The sequence below is a fragment of the Oryctolagus cuniculus genome, chromosome 12 (assembly GCF_964237555.1).
Source record: "Oryctolagus cuniculus chromosome 12, mOryCun1.1, whole genome shotgun sequence".
Lineage (NCBI taxonomy): Eukaryota > Metazoa > Chordata > Mammalia > Lagomorpha > Leporidae > Oryctolagus > Oryctolagus cuniculus.
Genome location: NC_091443.1, coordinates 103,957,562 through 103,980,756, shown reverse-complemented (window position 1 = coordinate 103,980,756; position 23,195 = coordinate 103,957,562). Strand labels below are relative to the sequence as shown.

Genomic DNA, 23,195 nt, shown 5'->3' with positions numbered 1-23,195 from the left:
AGGACTGTCCCACAGGAGCTCCCCAACAAGTGCTTGCAAATGTGCAAATGAAGCAACTCAGGAGAAGGCGGTGGAGGGAGGGAGGGAGGGAGAGGGGGCGCTTGTCACGCTGCACCTGTCTGTGTGTGTGTGCGGTCACAGCTAGTGTAGTAGGGAGGAAGGAAGTGAAAAGGGAGGGATGGGAGTGATTAAGAAGGAAGGGAAGGAGGAGGGAGGGGAGGGGAGGGGAAGGGTGGGAGGGAGGGGAGGGGAGGGGAGGTTTTCCTGTGCGCCCCAGCACAGTCTGGAACTCCCTATCGCTTTGCCGTTCAACTCCATCCTTTTGGCTATGAGCTGTCAGCCCTGCAGCCATCACAGTCCACTGAGTGTCCCTGAGCCAGTCCTCTCCCCTCTGTTCCCAGTCTCTCCAGCATGATGGGATGGGGAGACCCTTCCCACCCCAGCGTTCTATAGGAGACACAGCCACAGGGCAGATCCTATCTGGCTTTGGGTAGGAGAGATCCTTTGGGTTTTTCTACATGGAAGCGGAAGCAGCGAGTCCCCTGAGCTTGGCCATGCTGGGAACCTTCTGGGTGCCTCGGGGAGGACCCAGGAGCAGACCCCTGGGCAGGTGCCACCAGGAGCAGAGTGGGAGTCTGGCAGTGCCTCCTCTGCCCGGGGCAAAGTTCAGGGCCTGTCCTCTCTCAGGAAGCTGGAAGGGAGGAGTGGGGGTGGGGGGCAGGGGGCGGGGGTGTGGCTTCCGGCTCTGCCCACAGACCCGAGTTCCTTCAGGGAGCAGCAGCTGTCCGGCTGTCCTGAGCACATAGCCCAGGCTAAGCCGAGCCGCGTGACTGTGGTGCACAGGGTGTTTCCAGTTCTCTCTCTTCTTTCTGTCTCTCTGTGCCAGGCCCGGAAGGGAAGATGCTGTCTCCTGCAGGAGTCCAATTCTGGCTTCCCCTCTGCAGCCCTTTTGCAATTGATCTCTTCCATTTGTACATTTGCTGCGATGGCAAGGCTCTTTAAAAAAAAAGATGTATTTATTTGAAAGGCTGAGTGACAGAGAGAGAGAGAGAGGGAGAGAAGACGGTGGAGAGAGAGAAGGAGAAACAGAGAGAGAGAGAGAGAGAGAGAGAGAGAGAGAGAAAGAGAGAGAGGTCTTCCATCTGCTGGTTCACTCCCCAAATGGCCACAGTGGCCGGGGTTGGGCCAGGCTGCACCCAGGAGCCTGGAAGGCGGTTTGTGGTGGGCTGGGATCAGCACGGTTTTCACCAGGGGATTTGATCCCTCTGCTCCCCCAGACGCTGGATGCAGGCAACTCCCCACTGAGTGAAGCCTGCAGCTGACACCTGGCCCAGGGGCCCCCAAATGTTATTTACCCTGCAAAATGCCCAGCGGGTGACCTTGCCATTCCTGAGCCAACCCCTGTACATGTGCACATGAACTTCCAATATGCATCCAAAGAAACTTGGCTTTTTTTTTTAAGATTTATTTATTATTTGAAAGACAGATTACAGGGAGAGAGGAAGAGATAGATTGATCTTTCGTCTGTTCATGGAGTCTGCAGAAGTTGCAATGGTCGGGGCTGGGCCAGGCTGAGGCCAGCTGCCTGGAGCTCCATCCAGGTCTCCCACGTGGGTACAGGGGCCCAAACACTCGGGCCATCTTCTGCTGCGTTGCCAGGTGCGTGAGCAGGAAGCTGGGTTGGAAGCCGAGCAGCCACTAGTGCCCATACGGGAAGCCCGTGTCACAAGCAGTGGTTTAACCTGCTGGGCCATGACACGGCTCCCCAAATCTTATCTTTTAATTTCATTTTTCCATGAAATGTTTGGAGTCCCCTCATAGGTTGGGAAAAGATATGGAGGAGAAAGAGAGGTGGGTTTGCATCCCAGGAATCTGGACGGCACCTGACCCCAGTCCCTCCCAGACCTATGAAACTCAGTGGTTTCCGGTCTATGTGTTCCTCCCTCCTCTCCATCACCACCTCTATGAATTCTGCCCCTTTAGCCCTTGTCACAGGGTGACCCCAGCAACTCCACCCTCCTAAGCCTCCCTGTTATCACCGGCAAAAGTCTAGAACGATCTTAATACAAAACTGATCATCTTTCAAGTTTCCAAAGGCTCAGTGGACTGGTGCTAGCCATGACCAACACACACACGCACTTCCTGCCCCATGAGCTGCAGGTGTGCTGCCCGCGGTGCTGTCAGAGGCTCGGGTGTGTTCGTGCCTGACCTGGCACTGGTGTCGGCACAGGTTCTGAGAAACTGAACTGGCAGAATGCCAAGGGACACCCATATTGGGGGTTGGTGGCAGATGACCATTGATAGTTTGCATTTGGTAAATGGCACCTGGAGCTAAAGGCACGCAAACTGCTCTGAAACTTGAACCCTGCACCCTTCAGCCAAGACATTGAAGCATTGAGTTACTAGGGACGAGTCTCAAGGTGTAGCAGGTCCGACCTCTGCTTGGGACTCCCACATCTCCTATCAGAGTGCTGTTTTGGGTCCTAGCTACTCCACTTCTTATTCTTCTTTTTTAAAAAATATTTTATTTATTTATTTGAGAGGTAGGATTATAGACAATGAGAGGGAGAGACAGAGAGAAAGGTCTTCCTTCGGCTGGTTCACTCCCCAAATGGCCGCAACGGCCAGAGCTGCACCAATCTGAAGACAGGAGCCAGGAGCTTCCTCCAGGTCTCCCACATGGGTGCAGGGGCCCAAGGACTTGGGCCATCTTCTACTGCTTTCCCAGGCCATAGCAGAGAGCTGGATCAGAAGAGGAGCAGGTGGGACTAGAACCAGAGCCCATATAGGATGCCGGTGCCACGGGCAGAGGATTAACCCATTGCACTGTAGCACCAGCCCCTACTCCATTTCTGATCCAGCTCCCTGCTAAAGCACCTGGGAGGCAGCAAATAATGGCTCAAAGGCTTGTGCCCCTGCCACTCATATAAGAGACCAGGATGGAGTTCCAGGCTCCTGGCTTTGGCCTGGCCATGCTCTGGCCAAGCCTTCGAGGAGTGAGCCAGCAGACAGAAGGTCTTTCTGCCCCTCTGTCTTAAAGTAAACGAAAATATATAAATATCTTTAAAAAATGCAGCAGATTTTAACTAAACAGGCCACACCCCCTATCTCCAGACCTGAGTTTCATAGGTCTGGAGCCAGAGCTGCAGAACTGAACAAATAGAATTCCAGGGGTTGTAGGGGAAGGAAGCTGACTCTGGGCTGAGATGGGGAGAGAAGAGAAAGTAGAGTGTGTGGAATATTCAAGAAGATTCAAAAGACATGGACAGACGGTCAGTCACAAGGGAAGGGCATGGAGCCAACATGCGGTTTCTATTATTTATTTTTAAAGATGTGTTTATTTATTTGAATGGCAGAGTTACAGAGAGAGGGAGAGACAGGGAGAGATCTTTGATCCTCTGGTTCATTTCTCCAAATGTCTGCAATGGTCAGGGTTGGGCCAGACCAAAGCCAAGAGCCTGAAACTCCATCCTGGGTCTCCCACGTGGTTACAGGGACCCAAGTACTTGGCCTGTATTCCACCGATTTTCTAGGTGCATTAGCAGGGAGCTGGATGGGAAGTGGAGCAGCCGGGACTCAAATCTGAGCTCATATGTGTCACTGGTGACACAGGTCTTGTTTTAACCTTGCTGTGCCACAGTGCTGGTCCCAACACATGGTTTTTAAAAGATAAAAATCATTTGAGGGGCCGGTGCTGTGGCGCAACTGGTTAAAGCTCTGGCCTGAAGCGCCAGCATCCCATAAGGGCACCGGTTCTGGTCCCAGCTGCTCCACTTCTGATCCAGCTCTCTGCTATGGCCCGGGAAAGCAGTGGAGGATGGCTCAAGTCCTTGGGCCCCTGCACCCATGTGGGAGATCCAGAGGAAGCTCCTGGTTCTTGGCTTTGGATCGGCGCAGCTCCAGCCGTGTGGCCATCTGGGGAGTGAACCAGCAGATGGAAGACCTCTCTCTCTGTCTCTACCTCTCTCTGTAACTCTTTCAAATAAATAAAATAAATCTTAAAAAAAAAATTTGAGTGTGTTCGCCTGCCAGGGATAAGCCTAGCACAGAGGGACAGACTGCTGCTAGAGCCGAGGCGTGATCGTAAGTGGCCATGTGCAGCCGGGGTAAAGGTGCCAGTGTTGGACCGTGTGGCTGACTTTCCAATTTCACCAAGTCCCAGCCGTGCTGTGTGATCCAGACAAACTTTCTCAACCTCTCTGTGCCTCAGCCAACTCGTCTAATAAGACGGGGTTATTGACAGCCTGCCATGGCCACCATGAGGACTCAGTGGGAAAGTGGAGCCATGCCTAATCCCCTGCAGTGGCTGGTGGTTGGGAAGGTAGGATGGGGCTAGCCGTGCGTGCAGCTCCCCCGTGGGCTGCAGCTGGAAGCCCGCCTGGTGTCCAGGACTGTTCGTGGTGGTGAGAATCCGCTCAGGAGTGAGCGTGGCTCCTGCAGGGCTTGGAAACCTGGGACCAAGCGTGGAAGTCAGGAGAGAGCTGGATCCACCTGTGGCTGGCGTCTTTCTGTCGTTAGCGATAGGGAGACGCGGCGTGCGGGGATATCGGCGAGAGGGCGCTTGATGAATCGGCCTCACCTGAGCTGATTTGCACAAAAGCAGCTGGCACTTGCCTGCTAGGTGCTGGGATTTCAGACACTGCCTCCTTTTAATTTGTCGCTCATCGGTACTAGGGACGGTTGGTAGCTGTGCTTACAAAGTCGGAGGGCTAATACAGAGAGAAGTATTACATCTGTACAGCTTACGGGATGAAGCCCAGTGTCATTTCAAGAAGACTTTCTCTTTGGGCTACACCAAAGGGCTCCTGGGCAGTCTGAGCTGCACAAGCAGAGGTACCAGTGGGCCAGGAGCATCTCACCATTGGTTACCCTGGCAACAGACTCTGCCTTGTGGCTTGGGCCTGAGTCAGAACGGCCTGGCGCACAGCCTCAAGGCCCCTTATGCCACCTGCTTCATGGATGCTGAGTCCCTGGGAGGTGCCTCTTGGCGTGGCCACGTTGGAAGAGGCCGTGCCGAGCTGTGCTCTGGCCTCCATATGCGAAGGCAGGCTTTCCCCCATCAGAGGGGGAGTGTTTGGCCCAGTGGAGATAGGAGACTGAGCTGGGGTCCCTGGGATCCGCTAGGGCAGTAGGGAGGCCTGGCTTTGGGCCCAGGGCTGGCCCACGTGCTTGCCCAGGGCCTGTTAGGTGGCGAGCCCTCTTGAACTTTCCCTTCCACTCACATGCACCTGGCAGGTGGGTATTGGGGAAGACACCCAGCCTTTCCGGTCTGTGACTGGAGGACGGGAGACCTCAGTGGGCTTCTGCGGGGGCTCCCTGGGTTCTGCTCCCCAGGGCAGTCACCGGGCACCCAGCAGGGGGAGCTTCGTCCTTCTGTGTCCCCTCCTTGGTCTGCGTGAGTTTCCTGTAAGCTTTTGTTTGAATGGCTCCCAAGTTCAAGAACCCTACAAAGCACTGGTCTCTGTGGGCCCTGAGCTCTCTCTGAGCGCTGGCTCTTTCACCAGCCCCGGCGTTCACACACCTGTCTCGGAGCCCCAGTTGACAAGCTCTGGGACCAGGTCTCCACGAGGCTGGGAGTGGAAGGGGCGTCAACCACCTGGGCTAACCCGAGTCTTGGCAAACCGGAAGAGCCAATGACCCTGCAGCACCATTGGCCCGTCTGCGCTGCTTCCCCAGGCCCCCTGGTCCCCGGCCCTGGCGGCTCAGTTCCAGGACCATGTGCCAGCTGCCAGTCATCACATTGCCTCTTCACGTTTCCTCTTTTCCTCCAGGCATTCATGAAGTGGCTGCTAAGCCCAGTGCGCTCGCCACCCGTCAGCCCCGGGCCCGGGAGCAGGAGAGGAAGAAGGGCAGCTTCACCTCCTCTCTGAGGATGGAGCCACGCGGCCGTTCCGGGAAGAGCAGAAAGTCCGCAAAATTCCGCTCCATTTCCCGGTCCCTGATCCTCTGTAATGCTAAGACCAGTGATGATGGCTCTAGCCCTGATGAGAGATATCCTGACCCCTTTGAGTTGTCGCTGGGCCAGGGCGAGGAGGGGATTTTCCACTCATCCGTGCAGCTGGCAGACACGACGGAAGCCGGGCCCAGCAGCTTTCCTGATCTAGCGCTGGCCTCCGAGGCTGCTCCACTGGCAGCAGCTGGGAGCGATCGAGGCAAAGCCTGTAGGAAGATGCTCTTCACGAAGGTATGCCTAGTATTTGTGGGGCTGAGACAGCCTGGCGGTTGGTTTGTGGTGCTGTGAACCAAAGCCTTAAACCCATTTAGTCTTTATAAAACGCAGGAAGCCAAAGAGTTCGGATTCTGACCAACAGCAAGGAGAAGGTTGAGGCAGCTTGGAACTGTAGCAGTGAGCATGGGAGGACAGGGAATCAGGCTCAGTAGACGCTCTTGCTTGAGGGACTCAGGGTGATGCAGTATCAAAGGAACACTGAGCCTAGATCCCTTATGGAAAGTGTCAGGTGTAAAAGCCAGTACATTGAGATGTTCTCGTCTCGAGATAGGCGACCGTGGGTACACCATGGGCAATGTCGTAGAGACCTACAGAGATGGGTGCACCAGGGACTGGCATTGTGGTGCAGCGGGTAGAGCCGCCGCCTGCAACACCAGTATCTCACATGTGTCCCGGCTGCTCCACTTCTGATGCAGCTCCAAGCTAACACGCATGGGAAAAATCAGCAGAAGGTAGCCCAGGTGTTTGGGGCCCTGCTACCCACACGGGAGACCCAGATGAAGCTCCAGGCTCCTGGCTTCAGCCTGGCCCAGTGCTGGTCATTGCAGCCATCTGGGGAGTAAACCAGCGGATGGCAGAGCTCTCGCTCTCGCTCTCGCTCTCTTGCTCTCTCTCTCTCTCTTTCAAAGTAAACAATTAAGTCTTTTCTAAAAAGAAAAGAAAAAGGAAATGGGTGTTCAGGGCCCTTGTAGAGGAGGGGGGATCTCAGGGCAAGACGGGTGGGAAGCAGAGGATGAGCGAGCTCGCTACCGAGTGCTGACCGTGACCATAGCCGGTTACCCCTCGGCCAGTTTCAACGTGGGCGTGGGTGCTGAGGTCAGCAACACAAGCCGGAAGTCGTACAGGGGGAACTGCTGGGATCTGGGAGGCTTCCTTTCGGTCAGGCCCTATTACAAGTGCTTTCATTGTTGTGGTGAGATGGAAACGGCAAGGAGCTAGGAGACGCAGGCTGACCTAAGGATCTGACCCTCCAATGACCCTCCCAGCAAGCACTCGCCTCGGTGCCTTCTAGAAAAAAAGGGATTTCTCCAGGGTCCCCAGGAATTTCTCCAGGGTCCCCATGGCCTGGAGCTTGGGGTCAGTGCTGCTCGCTCGGTGACGGCCCACGTGGCTGAGGAGTTCCAGTGCCTTCGGAACACCTCCAGCATCTTTGTACATCTTCGGCGGGAAAAGCACTGTCTAACCCTATATAAGAACCCCGAGTGGAACTCCGTGTGCCAACGGGGACAGCCCCAGTGGCCTCCAGACGACTCCTGATGCCCCAGCGGCTCCCCCACCCACGACTGGCCCCCTACTGGCCAGTGCTGAGCTCACGCGATCACAGCCAACCTGGTGGGTCTGGGGGAGGCTGGCCAGGCTCCCAGGCTGCCCTGGGTGTTGTGGAAATGTATAGCCTTGTACATAGTTGGGTTTATCAAGTACACCCTGAAGTGAGCCAGGTTTGAGCTCAGCCGCTTAAAACTCAGCAGTCTCTCCACGATCCCGACCCTGGCAGATGCCTGCAAGATTGTTTTTTTTTTTTAAATTTTTTTTTTTTTGACAGGTAGAGTCATAAACAGTGAGAGAGAGAGACAGAGAGAAAGGTCTTCCTTCCGTTGGTTCACCCCCCAAACAGCCAGTATGGACGGTGCGCTGCGCCAATCTGAAGCCAGGAGCCAGGTGCTTCCTCCTGGTCTCCCATGGGGTGCAGGGCCCAAGCACTTGGGCCATCCTCCACTGCCCTCTCGGGCCACAGCAGAGAGCTGGACTGGACGAGGAGCAACCGGGACTAGAACCAGCGCCCCTATGGGATGCCGGCGCCGCAGGCGGGGGATTAACCAAGTGATCCACGGCGCTGGCCCCGACCCCAAGATTGGTTTTAACCACTCAATTGTTTTCTGAGCACCTGCCTGGGGCAGGTGCTGCTGCAGGGAGGGGGCAAAGCAGCCTGGGCTCCTGCCCTCACACAGCTTTTATTCTGGTTTGGGGACACAGATATCGGCTACACATGGAAGGATGTTAAATAGCGAGACTTCTGAAGAAGTTGCAAGCAGGATAAGGGGAGAGAGAGAGAGAGAGCAATGTGGTCGCACGGGTCGGCACGGAGACGCCTCCGAAACGCAGCCTCTGAGCAACAGCCTGCGTGAAGCAGAGGAGTGAGCCGTGGTGCCCCAGTGGGAAGGGCGTCGCAGCAGAGGGAACAGCATGTGCAAAGGCAGGAAGGGAACAGTGTGTGTGAGGAGCATGGAGGAGACAGCATGCGTGGAAAAAGGGGGCGGAGGGGCAGGAGACGGAGTCATGGCTGCAGCCAGGAGCAGGGGCAAGGACTGTGGCAAGGACCTGGAGTCTTATTCTAAGAAGGCTGGGGAGCAGAGGAGGATCGGATTTACTGCTTAGAGGGGCACTCGGGCAGCTAAGCCGAGGTCGGGGCACACTGGGAAGCTGTTGGGGGGCTGTGGCGTAACTTCAGGTCAGCAAGGACGGAGCTGGGGTCCGGGATAGGGGGAGGTGTTGGACACCCCGAGAACCATCAGGGTGGGGGCTTATTTTCTGGGAGAAGCCGACAGGACTTGCCGATGGAAGGAAGTTGTGTTCTGAGTACCCTGGAAGGAAAGAGGTACCAGTGTCCAAGCATGGGCCCTAGCAGGGGCTGGGACAAGTGACCAGGCAAAGATGGGAAATGTGGGCTGTTTCCTGAAAGACCCAGGCTTTTCCTCGGTGGGGGTGGGTGGGCAAGAACTCCCACCGGAGGCATTCTGCACAAGCAGAGACGTGTGCTCGCCACGGCACACGTGAGCAGGTGTGAAACTCCGGTCCCTGCAGCCGCAGAGAGAAGCCGGGTCCCTGCAGGAAGCCAGAGGGCAGCGGGTAGGCGAGGGCATGTGGGGAGGCACCTGGGGGGGCCAAGGACAAAGTCCTCCTTTTTTATGTCTCTTTGTGACCCACACATACACTCTGGTCCATTTACAAAGTGCTTTTTGTCATCGGTCCCCTTCCTACCATTCCCGGGAGGGCTGTGGTCACAGCAGCAGCATTATCTCTGGGGACCACATGGCCCCAGGCATGGGGCTTGGGGGGTTCAGTCTGACTGCCCGGTGTGGACCTCAGACTTCTGGGTGGCCTTGGGGACCATTCCCTTTGCCTCTGGATGCCTCCATTTCTTCCCTGTTACATGGAGAAATGTTACTGATACCCTTCAGTCCCTAGGGGTTGGATGAAGGTCTAGTTCTAAGCATTTACATGGAAAAATCCACTTTTAGCAGTACAGGGCATACAGTAAGTGCTCAATAAATATCATTAGCTTCCTATTCTAGTACGAGGACGCTGATTCTGAGTGACGAAGGAATTAACAGGACCAATACCATTTTATGAACTGCTCTCAGTGTTTCTAAGAGTCATGGCTTTGGAGGCTTAAAGACGTGCCAAGGAGATGGTGGTGCCGATCAGCCTGGTTTGATGAGATAAGCTGAACACCTGTGTGGACTTAGCGTCCTGGGCCCCATACCTAGGCACGATTATTTCATGCTAAGCAAAAATTCAGTAAGAAGGTAGATTAATAAAACGAGAAACGGAGCTGTTAGCTTTAACAAAGGCTCAGAGCTCACGAGGGAGATTGGAACAAACCAGGTCATTGGGATTTCAGAGGTGGTCAGAGCATGGGTGCAGATGCGCCAGGGAGCGCACAGGTGCACCGAGGCAGGGCGGGGCCAACTCGGTTTGGGGAGGGGCGTCCTGGAGGAGGCTGACTAGGGAAAGCAGGATATTCCATCCAGGAGAGAAGTCCAGGTCCTAGTGAGAGGTAGGAAAGCACACAGGCGTGAACAGGGGCTCGAGGGCTGGGAATGGTTTTGTGGAGGAGGAAGGGGTGGTGTCACAGGTGAGCTGGGTTTGAGGCAAGGATGAACAGGGACGGAAGAGAGGCGAGGTGTTCGGCCCTGAACCCCAGATCTTTGACTGCTTTTTTAGAAGCATGGGGTTTTTTCAAGGTCGATTCATGAGGCCAGCATTGGAGTACCATGGGTTAAGCCATTGCTTGTGATGCAGGATCCCATACTGAAGCACTGGTTCCAGTCCTGGCTGTTCTGCTTCCGATCCAGCTCCCTGCTAATGTACCAGGGAAAGCAGCAGAAGATGGCCTTAAGTCTTTGGGCCTCTGTACCCATGTGGCAGACCTGGATGGAGTTCCAAGTTCCTGGCTGTTGTTGATATTTGGGGAGTGAGTGAACCAGCAGATGGACACTCTCTCTCCCTCGCTCTCTCTGTCTCTCCTGCTCTCTCTGCCGCTCTGCCTTTCAAATAAATTGATTAATTACACACACACACACACACACACACAGATCCATTAGTGAATTCTGAGCAGGTCTAGCCAGAGGGGCAGGCTCAGAAAGGTCAAAGGTGACAGCTGCTGCCAATATTCTTGCGGGGTCGCCCCCAAGCTGCTCAGCGACACCCATCCACTCGCATATCCCTCCCTTGGGGACACTGTTGTCCCCTCCCCAGGGCTGCCTCCCCCCCTGCCCTCCCCCCTCCAGGGTGTCCCCCACCCAGATGTGACTCAGTTGGCCCAGATGGGCGCCTCAGCCTCCAGCAATGCCATGGTTACACCGATTTCAACACAAACTCTGGATGGAGGCCCTGTGACCTCAGCCTTTCCTCTAGAAATGTCTAATACGAAAAGCCAAGAAGAGGAAGTCAGCAAACAGCCAGCTCTTTTTTTTTTTTTTAATTTTTCTGAAGCCTTATTTGATGGGTTGTGTTTGGCACACGCCGGGAGTGTGTTATGTGCCAAAGGGCACACACCCGCAGGTGTCATCCAACAAGCCGGGCGTGGATGGGCGGAGTCCCAAGGAAGGATTTGCATCTGTGCTGTGCAGAAGGCCGTGGCCGGGGAGGAGTTAGCAGGAGAAAGTCACAGCCAGGCTTTCTCAACTGACAAGACAGACAGAGGCCCAGAGCTCTGAACAGAGGGAAAACATGGACCCCCTGGCTACATCACACACTCCTTCTCTGTGTACAAATGGGAGGAAGCTTTTTAAATTTATTTTTAAATTTTTATTTATTTATTTGGAAGAGAGAGAGAAGAGGCCTGCCATCCAGTGATTCATTCCCCAAAGGACCTTAACAGCCAGGGCTGTGCTAGACTGAATCCAGAGGCGCAGAACTCCGTCCTGGTCTCCCATGTGGGTGGCAGGGGCCCGTCGCCGCTGCCTCCCAGGGTGCACATGGGCAGGAAGCTGGAGTTGGAGAACAAGGCTGGGACTTGAACCCAGGTGCACCGGTCAAGGCTGTGCGTATCCCAGGTGGCGTCTGAGCCCTGCACCAGATGCCCGTGCTGAAGGAGGGTTTGTAAAACCCTCAGTATCCTTTGAGCAGGATACTAAGGGCGAAAGGGAGGAAGCTCAGCCCAGCTCTCTGCTTTGCCCAATATCTTCTCCTTCTCCCCCTCACTCTTTCTGTCTCTTCAAGTATTGGCCAGCGCCTCTTACACACCATCCTCTGGGAATAGAGACACGTCTGGTTCTGTGCCCTCGGGGAGCATGCATTTAGAGGAGGGGACTTGTGCGGTGGGCACTGTGGCACAGAGCGCACGCTGCTGCCACTGGGGACACGTGCCTCCCTCACAAGAGAGCCTGCTTCGAGTTCCGGCTCCCCCACTGCCAGGCCAGCTTCCTGCTAGCCTGCATCTTTTTATTTTTAATTTTTATTTTTTTTTGACAGGCAGAGTTAGGCAGTGAGAGAGAGAGAGAGAAACGTCTTCCTTCTGTTGGTTCACCCCCTAAATGGCCGCTACTGCTGGTGCACTGCGCCAATCCGAAGCCAGGAGCCAGGTGCCTCCTCCTGGTCTCCCATGGGGTGCAGGGCCCAAGCACTTGGGCCATCCTCCACTGCACTCCTGGACCACAGCAGAGAGCTGGCCTGGAAGAGGAGCAACCGGGACAGAATCCATGCCCCAACCGGGACTAGAACCTGGTGTGCCAGCGCTGCAGGTGGAGGATTAGCCTAGTGAGCCGCGGCGCCTGCCCTAATCTGCATCTTGAGAGGCCGTCGGTGAAGGCTCCAGTACTTGGGGCCTTGCCACCATGTGGGAGACCTGGCTGGAGTGGAGCTCTGGGCTCCTGGCTTCAGTCCGGCCCAGCCCTGGCTGTTGTAGGTCTTTGGGGAGTAAACCAGAGAATCAAAGCTCTCTCTCTCTTTCTCTTTCCTCTTCTTCTCAATCTCTCCCCCACCACCCGTTGCTTTGCCTTTTAAATGAGTAAAAATAAATAAACATTAAAAAAAAAAAAACAGAAGGGAATAGGTATAAGCATAATTCATCCTGTCCATTGCCACTTCAAACTGTAACTTTGTTCAGTTTTTTGTAATAAGATTTATTTTATTTATTTGAAAGAGTGACAGAGAGAGAAGGGAGAGACAGAGAGCGATCTTCCATGTACTAGTTCTCTCCCCAGATGGCTGAATGGCCAAGGAACTCCATCCGGGTCTCCCACATGGGAGGGGCCCAAGCACTCAGGCCATCTTCTGCTGCTTTCCCAGGCTACCCACAGGGAGCTGGATCGCAAGTGGAGCAGCCGGCAGGCAGTGGCTTTGCCTGCTGTGGCCCCTGTGAGATTCTTAAGGCGAGGCCCCAGTTTTTGTGTTTTTCACCCTCGATTTCACAGGATAGCCTACTGCACGAGGTTGGACAGAGGCAGTCAGAGCAGGCATCTCTGTCTCATTCTCGATCTCAAGGGGAAATCCCATTATTGCTGCATCATTAAGTCTGATGTGTGCTGTGGACATTTGGTACATATTCTTTCTTGGATTAAGGAAGTTTCCTTTTATTTACAGCTGGCAAAAATATTATTTTCAAGAGAGAGAGAGCGAAAAAGAGAGAGAGGGAGAGCTTTCTCACCTGCTAGTTCACTCCCCGAGGGCCTGCAGTGACCTGGGCTGGGGCTGGGAGTCAGACCACAGTGCAGATCCCCAACCTGGGTGCCAGGAACCCGGCAGCTTGAGCCATTACCGCTGCCTTCCTGGGCTGCATTAGCAGGAAGCTGGAGTCAGGGACCAGAGTTGGAGTTCAAACCCAGGTACTCAGATACGGGACAAGTGTCCACACCACTGGGCCACACGCTCGGGGACTAGAGTGTCCACACCACTGGGCCACACGCTTGTTACCTGGCAGAGTTTTCATTCCCTCCCCCTCCCCACGAATTGCTGTTGACTTTTATTAAGTGATTTTTTCTGAATTTGATACAATGACCATATGGATGTTTTCTACTTTTTTCTTGTTAATATGGTGAATTACTTTGATTGACTTTTTTGAACATTAAAAAAATCTTAGATATCTGGAATACATATCTTTCAAGATCGACTTAATTATGATATTATGATATGATATTCAACTTAATTATGATATATTACACTTTTGACATAAATATGAACTTGATGTGCTGGTGTTGCATTAGAGTTGTTTGTGTTTATGGAAGGGTATGGCCTAAAATTTACCTTCTTTAATATCCATGTCTGGATTTCATATTATGAGTACTGTGACTTCCTGAAATGAGTTAGGAAATATTTTCTCTTTTCCATTCTTTGGAAAAGTTTGATGAATATTGTGCATTAAGGAATGGTCGGAAGAATTTACCCATGAGCCATCTGGTCCAGAGATTTCTTTCGGGAAAAGTCTTCAATGACCACTGAAACTATTTAACAGACACAGGACTCTCCAGATTTTTAATTTCTTCCAGTATCAGTTTTGGAGAGAATGTCTTTTCATTCTGGGAATTTGTTTCTTCTGGATGTCTAAATTGAATAGCACAAATTTGTTCATAAAATTTTTATATTTTTGGTGAAATTTTATTGAGGCCATTTTCAGATTTACGTGGATTTATAAAGCTTGATAGAAAGCTAGAAACCCTTTCTCAATTTCCTGCGAAGCAGTATTCACAAAACTCCAGCGTAACGTCACAGCCAGAGTACTGCTCTTGATACAACCTGTTAATCTTTGGTCGCCTCGTATGTGTGTGCCTATCCGTTTGTGGGTATGTGCATTTCTCTCTCTCTCCCTCTCTTTCTTTCTCTCCCTCCCTCTCTCAACTCATTGGTTCCTAAACTATTTTGTAGATAAAGAAGAGAACCACCTAGAATGAATGTGTTTTTTTTTAAAGAGGGAAATTTATTTTATTTATTTTATTTATTTTTATTTTATTTTTATTTTTTTTACAGAAAGAGTGGACAGTGAGAAAGAGAGACAGAGAGAAAGGTCTTCCTTTGCCGTTGGTTCACCCTCCAATGGCCACTGCAGCCAGCGCGCTGCGGCCGGCGCACCGCGCTGATCTGATAGCAGGAGCCAGGTACTTTTCCTGGTCTCCCATGGGGTTCAGGGCCCAAGCACTTGGGCCATCCTCCACTGCACTCCCTGGTCACAGCAGAGAGCTGGCCTGGAAGAGGGGAAACCGGGACAGAATCCGGTGCCCCGACCGGGACTAGAACCCGGTGTGCTGGCGCTGCAAGGCGGAGGATTAACCTCGTGAGCCGCGGCACCGGCAGAATGAATGGTTTTAATCACTGGAGATTTGTGGAGAGAGAACACACACACATGGACACATGCAGACACATGTGGTTGTTGAATGCAATGCTCTATACCTGTCCAGTAGGTCAAGTTTGATAATCATATTTTCCAGATCTTTTTTTTTTTCTTTATCAGTTTCATCTAACGGTTGCTGTGAGAACTGTGCTCACGTCCCCTGTTAGGGTTGTGGATTTGTGTATTTCCTTTCCTAGTTCTATCAGCTTTTGCTTCACACAGTTTGAGTTTATGTTGTAGGTTCCTAGACCAGCAGACACTGTTTACATGTAATTTCAGATGTGTTTGGATCTATAGCTATTCTTTTAGTATTTGGGTTCTATTTATTCCAAGTGTTTTTTCTTCTTTCTTCTCTCTTCTTGCCCTCTTTTTTTATTAATATGTTTTATGACTTCATTTTCCCTTTCATTTCTTTGTTAGTTGTAATTTCTTATTATTATGCTAATCATTAAAATATACAACATCTGTGCTTAATATATGAGTCTCATAGAAACTAATACCTTAAACCAATTCTGTTTTTTTAGAAAGCCTTTATTTAATAAATACAAATTTCATAGGTATAGCTTTTGGAATATAGCAATTCTTCCCCCCAAACCCACCCTCCCACCCCCACTCCCACCCCACCTCCTACTCCCTCTCCCATCCCATTCTTCGTTAAGTTTCATTTTTAACTATTTTTAGATAACAGAAGACCAACACTATACTAAGTAAAGATTTCAATAGTTTGCACCCACATAGACACACGAAGTATAAAGTACTGTTTGGAGACAAGTTTTACCATTAATTCTCATAGTACAACTCATTAAGGACAGAGGTCCTACATGGGGAGCAAGTTCACAGTGACTCCTGTTGTTGACTTAACAATTGACACTCTTATTTATGACATCACCCGAGACTCTTGTCATGAGCTGCCAAGGCTATGGAGGCCTTTTGAGTCCACAAACTCTGTCAGCATTTAGACAGGGCCATAAGCAAAGTGGAAGTTTTCTCCTCCCTTCAGAGAAAAATATGTCCTTCTCTGATGGCCCCTTAAACCAATTCTTAGACAGTGCTAAGCCCTTGGAATACATAAGTGCAGTGGCATCTGTCCACACTTTTTGTATCATTGCCATGCACTTTAATTCTGCATATACTTAAAACTCCAAGACCTGCAGTTATTATTATCCTACAGAGTCAAAATTCATTTACATTAATTTTCATTCTACTGTGGCCATCCTTCTTCCCTCCTGCATTTGTGTGTATCACTGAGAGCAATCCTTCTCAGCCTGAAGCAGGCATGCCTCTCACATGGGCAGGACCTGGGCAGGGAGGTCTACAGAGGACGTCTACGTGCCAAGTGTCCAAATATTTAGAAGTTATAAATCAGGGTAAAATCTAAGTTAAACATTTCAGTTCTGCCTTCCTATCTTGACAAACACACCTTCAACAGATCTGGGATGACTGAGTTCAATCAAGTCCTCAGATTTGTCCCAGTTTGTTTTTAAAATTTTTTTTTATTTAAAGATTTATTGGGGTTGGCGCTGTGATGGAGCTGGTAAAGCCGTCACCAGCAGTGCCAGCATCCCATATGTGCACCGGTTCGAGTCCTGGCTGCTCCACTTCAGATCCAGCTCTCTGCTATGGCCTGGGAAAGCAGTGGAAGATGGCCTAAGTCCTTGGGCCCCTGCACCCATGTGGGAGACTTTAGGGAAGCTTCTGGCTTTGGATTGGCACAGTTCTGGCTGTTGCAGCCGTCTGTGGAGTAAACCAGTGGATGGAAGACCTCTCTCTCTTTCTCTCTCTGTCTCTCCTTCTTTGTCTATAACTCTACCTTTAAAATAAATAAATAAACTTCAGACCCAGGAGTTGAACACAAGTACTCAAATATGGGATGTGGGCCTCTTAACTGCTGGACTAAATGCCTGCCCCGCCTGCAATTTTATTTATTTGTTTGTTTATTTTTAATATTTATTTATTTATTGGAAAGGTAGAGTGACAGAGAGAGAATGGCTGCTAGCTCTGGGCCAGGCTGCAGCCAGAAGCCAAGAACCCCATCCAGGTCTCCCACATGGGTAGCAGGGGCCTGAGCACTTGGGCCATCTTCTGCTGTCTTCCCAGGTGCATTAGCAGAGAGCTGGCTCAGAAGCAGAAGAGCCAGGACTTGAACCGGTGCTCCCGTATGAGATGCCAGCACCACAAGTGGTGGCTTAACACTCAGCACAACCCCAGGCTCCTGCCTGCAATTTTCTAACCGCCACCCCCAAGCCCTAGCAAGCAGCCCCCCTGGCACCACCCCAGCCGTGGATTCCAGTGGTCTGATTTGCTCTTGATAGCGTAGGCTCAGGGGAGAGAGGAGGTTGGGGGAATGAACTCCGGGGAGAGAGGAGGTTGGGGGAATGAACTCCGCTGATAGAACACGATGCCTCTCACCGCCCTCGCTTCTCAGCTCCTCTCTAGTTAATGATAGACCTGTGGCCCTGTGTTTACACATGGTGGAGTCGGAGCTGGTGCTTTTGTTCATGGCACTGTGGGACACAGGAGGCAGTGAGACTGGGAACTGGCATGCAGTAAAAGCTCTATAAATATTTGTGGGAAGAATGGTTGCATACATGGGCATAGTGAGTCCACCCTTAAGACAGAGAGTCTACTGAATTTGCATTGGGTGGCTTTTTTTTTTTTTTTTTTTGAGCCAACACATGAGTTTATACTGGACGTTGCTTAGGGCACTTCTCCTGGCTGGGATTTGGAGTTCCTGGGCTCTGACCCTGGGTAAAGGATGGCTGCAGATAAGAACAGACCGGTGGGAGAGTCCCCCTCCCAAAAGGCTGTTACAATACGATGCTTTCGTCCACGTGGTAACGTCTTCTATAGTGTGGAAAATCCTGCTTTTCTTTATACATTCGAAATCCTGGTTGGGCAAAGTCACCGCCCCCGGAGCATGACTCAGGATGCAGTGAGGTCAGACCAAATGTCTGCAGCTCCGGCGTGCGCGCAGGGTGGAGGGAGGCTGCTCAAGGTCGACTTGGAGCCCAGTGAGCAGCTCAGTCTGTGGCTTTGAGGCCTGGGCCTCCTGGGCGAGTGGGAAACTCAATCCTTTGGCCGCTTGCCTCTTCCTGCCACAGAAGAGCAGCCTGGGGATGCTGAGAGCAGCCGCTGGGACCGAGGCTGGGAGCTCCAGGACTCCCACGGAGCCGACTGCGTCCCAGGATCGTGTGGGGAGGGCGGGGGGGGGGGGAGGCATGGGTGGTCCATGTGCAGAATGTGGGGAGGGGCTGCCCACAGGTACCATTCGTGTTCTCTCTCTGACTGTCCCCGGACTCGCGTGGTTTCTACTGCTGTTTCTGTGGCCAGAAGACATTTGGAACTATTTTCCTAGAAGCTGGTTTTGTAAGTTGGCCTTTTGAATCTCGCCGGCTCTGTCTGGCGAGACACCGTTTGGTTAGCATAAGGGGCGTGTGCTGGAAGGGTGCACTGGGAGGAGTTAGGATACTCTCTACCTTTTTAGCTCTCTTTGTCAACGAGGCTCTCCCTTTGCACCTAACACCTGGGCTTCAACCATTCTATTTTTTTTTTTTTAAGAGTTCTTTGTTTTATTTGAAAGGCAGAGTTAGAGAGAAGAGTCAAATAGAGGGAGATCTTCCATCTGCTGGTTCACTCCCCAAATGGCTGCAACAGCCAAGGCTGGGCCAGACCAAAGCCAGGAGCCAGGAGCTTCTTCTGGGTCTCCCAGTGTAGGGGCCCAAGCACTTGGATCATCTTCCACTGCTTTCCCAGGTGCACCAGCAGGGAGCTGGATTGGAAGTGGAACAGCTGGGACTTAAACTGGCACCCATATGGGACACAGGCACTGCAGGTGGAGGCTATAACCCGCTGAGCCACAGCGCTGGTCCAGCTTCAGTGTTTCTTAACATGCAGTCACAGGTCATCACCTCCATGTCCTTGACTGTGCCACTCCCTGGCCTGGAATATCTTCCTCCCCTTCATCTTCATGAACCAGAAGTCACCCCCTAAGGCTTGGCTTCAGCAGAATGTCCCCCATGCAGCCCTCCCTGATCTCCCCCTAGGTCATCCCCACTGATTTCCACCACCCCTACTTGAAACAACAAACAATAAAAATTATATTATATAAGAATAAATGGATAGGGGCCAGCGTTGTGGCTTAAGCAGCATTCCACAATATCTTAGTGCTGATTTGAGTCCCGGCTGCTCCATTTCCAGCCCAGCTCTCTGCTAAAGCACTAGGCAGGCAGCAGATGGCTCAAGTGCTTGGGTCCCTGCACCCACGTGGGAGACCAGGATGGAGTTTCTGGCTCCTGGCTTCAGCCTGGCCCAGACCTGGGCATTGCCCCCATTTGAGGAATGAACCAGCCAGTAGACGTGGAAGATTCTCTCTCTCTCTCTTTCTGTGTGAGAGAGACTCTCAGCCTCTCTCTCTCTCTGTTTCTATGCCTTTCAAGTAAATAAATCTTTAAAACAATAAATTTATAAAAGGCATGCATGTCAAAAAACAAAGATACCCCTGACACCTGCATTTCATTCATCAAGTCTGAGAAGCAAACCCTGCCACTGGCTTCGAGGTCCTGCATCTCTTCCTGATCCCATCTCATGTCTGTCCCTCTCAGAGGCAACTGCTATTCTTAACTCATTTTGTTCCATCGTCCTATATGTAGGCCACCTGTAAAGCTCATATTGGGAAATAAATGTACCGCTTAGGGTAACTTTGAAATAAACAGTATGTGGTTGAGATATTCTTGAGTATATCCTTTGTATCATCCTTGGCTTCTGTTTGTAGTTTACCACAGCTGTTTGCATGCCTGAAGGATGTATAATTTGATTCCATTTACTTCTGAATTAAATTTGCATAATTCCTTTTAAAAAAAAATCCTTTGACTTTCAGTCTACTGATGTAATCTTTGCAGTGAGAGTACTGTAGAAAGCATATAGTCGGGTCATTGGTAATCTCATCCGTTCCGCTGGTCTGTGTATTTTAATTAGTGTATTTAGACCATTTGCATTTTAGGTGATGAATGTTAGGCTTTCACATCTGTTTGTCATTTTCTTATTTGTTTTCTATTTGTTCCCTCTGTTGATGGCTCTTCCCATTTCTTTTCTCTTGCTGTCCTGTGCATTACTTGAGTATTTTTTAAAATTCTACTTTGATGTATTTACAAGGCTTTTTTTTAAAAAAAAAAAAAAAGGTTTATCTATTTATTTGAAAGGCAGAGTCACAGAGAAAGAGGAAGAGACAGAGAGTGAGGTCTTCCATCCACTGGTTCATTTTCCAAATGGCCACGGAAGCCAAAGCTGAGCCAGGCCGAAACCAGGAGCCAGGAGTATCATCCATGTCTCCCATGTGGGTGCAGGGGCCAAGGACATGGGCCATCCTCCGTTGCTTTCCCCAGCCATTAACTGGGAGCTGGACTGGAAGTGGAGTAGCTGGGACATAAACTGGTGCCCATATGGGATGTTGGTGTTGCAGGCAGTGGCTTAACTCGCTATGCCACAATGCCAACCCCTATAATGTTTTTGAGTCTATAACTTTCTATAATCTTCATAGTGGTTGTTGTATGTTGTATGTATTGCCACCTCCCACACACAACTTATCACTCAGTCTCCTTGGTACTAACATTTTTTACTACTTTAAATGAAGTACAGAAGACTTAGATTTAGCCCCGTCTACCCTCCTCATGTCTTCAATCACACCGTCTTGAGTATTTTCTCTGACTCCATTCAACACCCCTTCAGGTGATGTTGTAGTTTTTACTACAATTTTAAAACAAAACTGAAGGAACGTGGAAGGGGAAGGGTGATCCACTCTGTGGGTATCCAGGGCAACCTGTTCTGCTATTCTTTCCTTCTGAAAATTCCTGCTATTTTATAATTTTCTTTTTATTTGGAGAACTTTCTTGAGCTGGTCTTTAAGATTTTCAAATGTTTTGAAAACATTAAAACATTGTATGAATAATAATTGTACTTATGTGCAGAGCAGAGTGTGACGTTGTCCTGATGAATCAGGGTCATTCACATTGTCCTCTCTCTGTCGCCGCTGTGTGATCAAAGTCTTGGCATCTTCTCTCCTAGTTCCTCAGAAAATGAGTAATAAGTTCTGTTGAGCTGCGGTCATGCCCTGGGTTATGTCACGCTGGAGGACGAACCCTGCCATTCCACTGTCTTTGATGTGCTACCCATTAGCCAGCTGCCCCCATCTCCCGCCCATGCACCCCTGCCAGCCTCTAGTCAGTGCTATTCTGTGTTCACGTGGACTTTTTTTTGGCTTCCATAGGCGAGGGAGAACTTCCTGTGTCTGGTTGATTTCACTTAACATAATTTCCTCCAGTTCCATCTCGCAAAAGAACAGGAGTTCACAACTTTTTAAAGGCTGAATGATATTCTGTTGTGTATGTATAACACACTGTCTTTTTTTTTAAGATTTATTTATTTGAAAGAGTTACACAGAGAGAGAAGGCGAGGCAGAGAGAGAGAAAGAGAGAGGTCTTCCATCTGCTGGTTCACTCCCCAGTTGGCTGCAATAAGCCACAGCTGCACCAATCCGAAGTCAGGAGCCAGAAGCTTTTTCCGGGTCTCCCACGTGGGTGCAGGGGCCCAAGGACTTGGGCCATCTTCCACTGCTTTCCCAGGCCACAGCAGAGAGCTGGATTGGAAGTGGAGCAGCCGGGACTTGAACCGGGACCCATATGGGATGCCGGCACTGCAGGTGGCAGCTTTACCCGCTACACCACAGCGCGGCCCCCATAACACATTGTCTTTATCCATGCATCTGATGATAGACACTTCGACGAACTCCGTATCTTGGTTACCATGAACAGTGCTGCAATCTAAATGTGGGGGTGCAGGTGTCTCTTTGATATAATGGTCTTATTTATTTATTTGACAGGTAGAGTTACAGACAGTGAGAGAGAGACAGAGAGAAAGGTCTTCCTTCTGTTGGTTCACTCCCCAAATGGCTGCCATGGCCGGCGCTGCACTGATCCGAAGCCAGGTGCTTTCTCCTGGTTTCCCATGTGGGTGCAGGGGCCCAAGCACCTGGGCCATCCTCCACTGCTTTCCCAGGCCACAGCAGAGAGCTGGACTGGAAGAGGAGCAGCCGGGACTAGAACCCTGCACCCATATGTGATGCCAGTGCCGCAGGCGGAGGATTAACCAAGTGAGCCACAGCGTCAGCCCTGATCTCATTCATTTTTTTTGGACAGGCAGAGTGGACAGTGAGAGAGAGAGACAGAGAGAAAGGTCTTCCTTTGCCGTTGGTTCACCCTCCAATGGCTGCTGCAGCTGGCCCACCATGCCGATCCGAAGCCAGGATGCCAGGTGCCTCTCCTGGTCTCCCATGGGATGCAGGGCCCAACCACTTGGGCCATCCTCCACTGCACTCCCTGGCCACACAGAGAGCTGGCCTGGAAGAGGGGCAACCAGGACTAGAACCCGGTGTGCCAGCACCACAAGGTGGAGGATTAGCCTATTGAGCTGCGGCACCAGCTTCATTCATTTTTGATATAGACCTGGTAATGGGATGGCTGGTTCTATCCCTAGTGTTTTTAAGGAATCTCTATAGTGTTTTCCACAGTGGCTGTACTAATTTACATTCCCTCTAGCAGTTCTAGGGGTTCCCCTTTCTTTAGCTCCTCACCAGTATTTGTTACTTTTTAATTTTTCAGCGTATTTGATAATAGCCATTCTAACAGGGGTGGGGTGGTATCTCATTGTGTTTCTCCAATGGATAGTGATATTGAGCATTTTTCCATGTACTTGGCTACATGTGTTTCTGCTTTTGAGAAATGTCTGTTCAGATCAGATCTTTTGCCCATTTCTTAACTGGATTGGTGGGATTTTGTTGTTGAGGCTTTTTTTTTTAGTTCCTTATATATTCTGTATATTGATAATTTATCAGAGGAGTAGCTTGCAAATACTTTCTCCCATTCTATCTGCTGTCTTTTCACTCTGTGGATTGTCTCCTTTGCTATGCAAAAGTTTCTTAGTTTAACATAATTCCTTTTATCTAGTTGTGTTTTGTTGCCTGTGCTTTGGGGATCTTATTCCCCGCAAAAACTCTTTGCTTACATTAATGTTTGGAAGTGTTTTCCCTAAGCTTTCCTTTAGCAACCTCAGTTTCAGATCTTACACTGAGGTCTTAAATCCATGTTGAGTTGATTCTGTAAATGGTAAGAGGTGTGGATCTAGTGTTGTCCTGCCAGTTGGACAATGATGCCTCCCAGCACCATTTATTGAAGAGACTGTCCTTTCTCCAAGGTATGTTCTTGGCATCTTTGTCAAAAATCAGTTAGCTGAAGGTGGGTGTTTGGGCTGGCGATGAAAATGTTGGCTGGGACATGCTTGAGAGAGTACAATCCTCTAGCCCATGGCCCTCTCATCGTTGTTGAAAAAAACTCCCACAAGCCTTGGTAAAGAGATGCCAAAATGACA

General features: G+C 50.8%; 1 protein-coding gene across 5 annotated transcripts in view; it reads left to right on the top strand.

The window, feature by feature from the left end:
• Window positions 1-23,195, top strand: part of IL16 (interleukin 16) — a 130,009-nt gene that overhangs the window by 25,442 nt on the left and 81,372 nt on the right. For 4 of the 5 annotated variants that reach the window (XM_008275284.4, XM_051834280.2, XM_051834281.2 and 1 more), the window contains exon 2: window positions 5,772-6,184. The exons of the other annotated variant lie outside the window; for it this stretch is intronic. In XM_008275284.4, coding sequence (XP_008273506.3) covers window positions 5,772-6,184 — 413 coding nt within the window. The remainder of the gene's footprint in view (window positions 1-5,771; window positions 6,185-23,195) is intronic. 5 annotated transcript variants of the gene reach the window in all.